The sequence below is a fragment of the Dendrobium catenatum genome, unplaced genomic scaffold (genome assembly GCF_001605985.2).
Source record: "Dendrobium catenatum unplaced genomic scaffold, ASM160598v2 fragScaff_scaffold_853, whole genome shotgun sequence".
NCBI classification, from domain to species: Eukaryota; Viridiplantae; Streptophyta; class Magnoliopsida; order Asparagales; family Orchidaceae; genus Dendrobium; species Dendrobium catenatum.
The window spans coordinates 6884749-6890537 of NW_021319315.1; the positions used below are offsets into that span (position 1 = coordinate 6884749).

At 30.3% G+C, this 5789-nt stretch overlaps 1 protein-coding gene across 1 annotated transcript; it reads right to left on the reverse strand.

Moving 5' to 3' along the window:
* LOC110107382 (cytochrome c-type biogenesis CcmH-like mitochondrial protein) lies at positions 1 to 4345 on the reverse strand. Its single transcript, XM_028696903.1, has 3 exons — positions 4193 to 4345; positions 1203 to 1334; positions 1 to 353 (listed from the first exon to the last, which is right to left on the reverse strand). Exons 1-3 carry the CDS (start codon positions 4331 to 4333, stop codon positions 171 to 173), a joined length of 456 nt encoding a protein of 151 aa, XP_028552736.1. The 5' UTR covers positions 4334 to 4345; the 3' UTR covers positions 1 to 170.
* Between the last annotated feature and the right edge of the window lie 1444 nt (positions 4346 to 5789).

The following is a 5789-nucleotide window of genomic DNA, read 5'->3' on the forward strand; positions in this document are numbered from 1 at the left end:
TCGCAAAAAAACCTAAATCTTACTCCGATAATAGAAAAAATTCATCAGACAGTATAAATTAAACAACTGAATTAAAAAACAGCATAAAAATAGAGACAAATCACTGTCCAGATATTAACACTATAGCTACAGAGATGAAAAAAAAATGTTTAAAATAGAATAAATCCCCATCAGCTCCACCACCATAGCTTCCTTTGTGGAGGCGGAGGCGTGAGGATATCCAGCATTGTTTTTTTCTCCAGTTTTGTTAACGGCACTCCTCTGACAAGGTCCAAAGCCATGATATGCACATTAGTCCTTCTCTTGTGCCTCTGATAAGCCCAAACACCTGCAGCAGCTCCAGCGACGAGGAACTTTCCATGTACCAGTTCATCAATGTCAGCAATCAATTTTATTCATAAAGCCGTGAAGCTCAAGTTACAGATTATGCAAGTTGCTAGTAGCTTAATTATGTTTATATGCTTGTGCGTATGTATACTTGTATGTTTTTCTTTTCTTTTTTTGATCTCACCTTCACATTTTCCACTCAGTTCCAAAACTGAATTCCAACCAGAGGTGGATCTCATTAGGGGGTGTAAATGAGTATAATAGTTTGAGCGAGTTCATGTATTGTTTGACTCTACTCGTTAAGCAAAGGAGCAAAAATGTTTTGTTTGTGCTCATATTATAGGCTTATTGAGCCGATCACGATCTATTCATGAACAAAAAATCTAATTGAAAATCATATATAGGTCGAGATCGGCTCAATAAGCCTATAATATGAGCACAAACAAAACATTTTTGCTCATTTGCTTAACGAGTAGAGTCGAACAATACATGAACTAGCTCAAACTATGCTCATTTACACCCCCAATGAGATCCACCTCTGATTGGAATTCAGTTTTGGAACTGAGTGGAAAATGGTAAGTGAGTTATTTCTTCTCTTTTTTGGATCTCACCTTCACACTCAAAAATTGCAATAACAAAAAATAAATCATGAACTGAGTTTGCAGGAAGTGAGTTCATGGAAAATAAGAAGAAACCACTAAACTAAAACGAAACTTGACAAAGCTCCAACTCCATAAAGTGGCTCATAATTTGAGTATCTTTAAGTAAGCGAGTAGACAAGGAGAAATATGCCAATGATGCAAAAGAAAATCAAAAAAGAAAGAAAATAAATTGGAGATATAGTTAAAGATCAAAATTTGCCAGGATAAACTGACCGGAGATAACCATAAAGCTGCAGTCTGTACGTCAAATTTAGGCGCATAGAGTACCGTCTCCCCAAATTTATCCTGCAGGTTTTCGTATATTTCCTTGTCCGTTTTACCAGCCCTAATCTCGTCCCGTATTAGCTGCCAAAACATTAAAATGGGACCAAATTAATTACCTAATAAAGTCATCACGTAAATACATGAAAGAGAAAAGTAAGAAAATGACAAGCCCCCAAACACTAAACATGTTAAGTATCACTATGGAGTTATCTCGTTAAAATTAAATAACACGAGATTCACAATAATAAAATCCATATGATATATAAATATGGGAAAAAAATTATGAATAAGTTTCATTAAAACATGGCATGGCTTTAACTATTTGCCATACATGGAAACAATTCATGAAGTGCAACGTGTTTGAGGTTTCTTAAGACTCCCATCAAAGCAGTATCAGTAAAAATCTCACATCAAAGCATCGAAGCTTATCAATGTAACAAATTTCGTAAACTTCGAAATCTAAGTGCAGTTTTCTACAAATGTAACTAGCAGTATAGGAGAAATTATTATGTGCGGAGACCCAAAAACCCATTTTGACACCCCTAAACATAAGGTTGTGCACTAAGCCATGCATAAAAGGAACATAAGCATGTGCAATGTTACTCCCATACAAGCATGATATAAATGTCTAGATAACAAGCGAAGATATGAAAGATAGTAGCAGATGAATAAAATATTTTGGACGAGATAATCACGTAAAAGACTTAAAACATAATTTGTAAGATAGTGTTAGAACGAGGATATTAGTAAGGAGTACATCTTTACTGAATTTTCATATTATTACAAACATGTATGTGCCTCTATATAAGTAAGGATATAATAATTAATGAAAATGCATTAAAGCATAATATTCTCAATAATGATGAAATATTAAAATAATGAATAGTATAAAAATTTACAATAGAAATCTAGTCCATCCTTAAATGAAAAACTGAATCAATCATATATTCTATAGTATATGAATTGCTTGTATGAATTGATTAAGCAATCTAAATATTTAATTTTTGATGAATTATCTGTTGATATTATTGATGTGATGAATGACCAAATTAATAATAAACATCTTTGGTTCTTGATTTAGTGACATATAGATTCATAAACAAAAAAAAAAACTTCTAAAAAGAATTAGTTTACATTAATATTTGAAGGAATTCAATAATTATAAATGCCTAAAAGCAAACCTAAAATATAATGCTCTTCTTATCTGACTAATTCTAAAGATATATAATTTATCACAATTTATATTTAAACCGTATTTTTTAAGGTTGTTTGCCCGGATAGACACATCATATTTATGTAATTTGTCATTCAATTTCATTATCATCTCATTTTCTAAGTATCAGTTACAAGTCATTGTTCGTATTCCGAAGGTCATACATAAGTTTCATATCATTTTTATTACTTACCTTATATCTACTTGCATGAAATACATGAGAATATTCACAAAAAGCTAACTATTATAAGTTTTTTGTCAATGAGAATAAGAGATAAACAAAGTTTAAACCTAATAATATAAAGTAATTGTGCATTTAAATTCAAAAAGGTTCTTTTCAAAAACCTTCAAGATATTTAAAAAAAAGCAGGTTATTTAAAATCTTGCAGCATATTGAATTAATACCTATAAATTAAAGTTTGGGGCTTTACAGCATTAATCCAATTTTCATTTTTTCTGATCTGACTTTTTTTCATTAACCTCCTATAATTCCTTGGATTCTTTTCTTTTTCCATCTCATGAATCCAAATCCAACCCTCTATCATATAATTCCATATATTATTCTTGAGATTATTTTTATCATGAGACTATATGTCCACTATTGGTAATAACTTATGAATTACTTTATAAAAATCAAAACATTATGCCTGGATTGTTTAATGAGTATCATTAGATCAATTCATCAAATTTAAAAGTTTCAAGCTGAGCAGATTGGCATACGATTCTGATCTAATACCTTGAGGGTTCATTGGCATCTTACTCTTGTCACTGGTTATTTGGTGAACTGTGTGGAGTTGCAGTATTGGTGGACAACTCTAGTATTGTAACTTATTTTGCTCAGTATGGTAGCCATGTTTGTTGGCTTAAATATGGAATTTGCAATTCTACCAACTTTTCACCATTCTATGTACAATCATTTGAATAAATTTTTGCTCTTCTCCAGTGCCCCGAGCAACCATACAAGCCATATGAAAATTCTATGCATAGACAATTTAAGATATAACAAAAAAAACATTTAATGATTTTTTCATTTCAGTTTCAATTTGACATGCATGCTAGATGCATAATTCCTTCAAATGCAAAATAAGTGTGGCTATTTAATTCTATCAATGGAGTCTAAATTTTCTTCAATTTGGTGAATTATCGCATTCAAAATTTTCTCCCATATATAATGTTGTTGGACTTGCTATAGTTCCTGAATTTAATTGAGCTTTCGACAATGAGTTGGTCGCTGGTTTTGTGTGGCTTGAAATTTTCTCATTGATTCCTTTAGATTGACTAGATCGTTGCAGTATCCTTTGGATTCTACTTCTCTTATTTTCCCCTTCACACATAAGCAAAATGAGTTTTCCGTGGATTTTGTAGTCTTTAATCTACAAATGTATTCATTGCATCGTTCTAGTTGCATCTAGAAACCTTGGACCCTAAAAAATCTGCATCAAATATAAGTAAAATAAACAATCCAGACGAATGGGAAATAATGAAGAGACATAAGAAACAATCATTGCAGTGTTCCTTTGAATTCTACTTCTCTTATTTTCCCCTTCACACCTAAGCAAAATAAGTTTTTGTGGATTTAGTAGTCTTTAATCTACAAATGTATTCATTGCATCATTCTAGTTGAATTTAGAAACCTTGGACCCTAAATAAATCTGCATCAAATATAAGTCAACAAAACAATCCAGACAAATGGGAAATAATGAAGAGACATAAAGAAAAATAATACCTTCCGCAATAGAATGGCAACGTCTGCTTGGGACTCTTCAATGGACTGGCTTCCACACTCAGTGCAACGTACATTATGGCTAATATTTCTAGCACGAGCTTCCACAATCTGTGTTTTCTTCAAGTCATCCTCACTTGACATTGTTCAAGTAGTCCTTTAAAAAAAAAAAGATAGGAATGTATCAAGAATTCGTTATTTTTCTTAGGAGTTTCAATATCCTCATCACCATCCATAGCAATTGCTTTGATTATAGATTTCTTGGTTGGTAGCAGAATGACGAAGATTAAATGTATAAAAAACCACTAGAAAAAACAATGTTTTCATCTAAAACTATGAGAAGGAACTATCTTGATGCTATGCAAAGCCTAGCTGATTTGGAAAACGTATTCCCATTAAGCATTCCATTAAAAAAATACTTAAAACGTGATACTTTTAAGTTGATTTGCTAAAATCTATATCAAAATTTTACATTTCAAAGGTAATAACAAAATAAACGAGTATACAGCGTTATTCAACCATGTTCAAATCCATAGGCAATTTCTGAGGACACAACAAAATTCACAACCGCATAATCCATACAAGAGCTATCATTTTAAAACCAACTATAACTAATATAGAGATAACAACCATGCGAAAAAACTTGAAAGTTGATGTTTTCTTGTCTTAAAAAGAATTAAATATTTTCAATGGTATTTAAGATATAATACAAAATATAATTAGGAAATTATAAATACAATTTAGAAAGCAATTTCATAGTAAGAGAAAAAATAAATGTTTAGGTGAATATTATGGAGAACCATATATTAGAGAAAAACAAGTCTGCATGCAAAGACAGGGCGGAAAAAATGGTGGTTTGGTAACAAAAACCTCATTTTGCTTATAGTCCTCTTTTAGGTATAACCACAATAGCTTCTCTTTAATTGGATTTGACAACCAACTCCTTTGAGTTCTCATGTTGACGAAGAGCTTCAAAAATGAATCCATTTAAGTAATAAGGTAATGAAATATCACAAATCCCACGGCCGAGTGAAATAATCAACACAAAGCGGACTTAAAATAACAAACACTTTCTGAAAATTGCAAAAAAATTTAAAGCTATGAAAATCAGGAAAGAAATATAAACTTTATTCATAAAAAACAATAAGTATATTTCCAAGAACTAAAATCATACGACAAAATAATTATAATTACTACATTGCAACTTGAAAGGGATGATAAAAATTAAAAAATCAATTATTAAATATGCTATTAAGTCAAGTGTTGAGTTAAATTGATTAAAGATTGAACAAATAAATTCTAAATAAAACAAGAATAAGTTTTGCTTAAAATCAAAGTTTATATGTACATATATATTAGCCATTAAATAAAATAGCTGAAATGTGGTAGTTAAATATTAATTAAAAATATAGTAAAAATATTAAAATTGAGTTTAAATTTAAAAATAATAATATATATGATGTTATTATAAAGTAGCAGTTAAAATATTTATATTCAAAATACATCATGTCTTTACTAAAATTTAAAGGTACTGGCAAGAAGTGAATTTAAAATTAAATCAAAAACATGGAAATGGATGATAAGATAGTATCCAAATTAT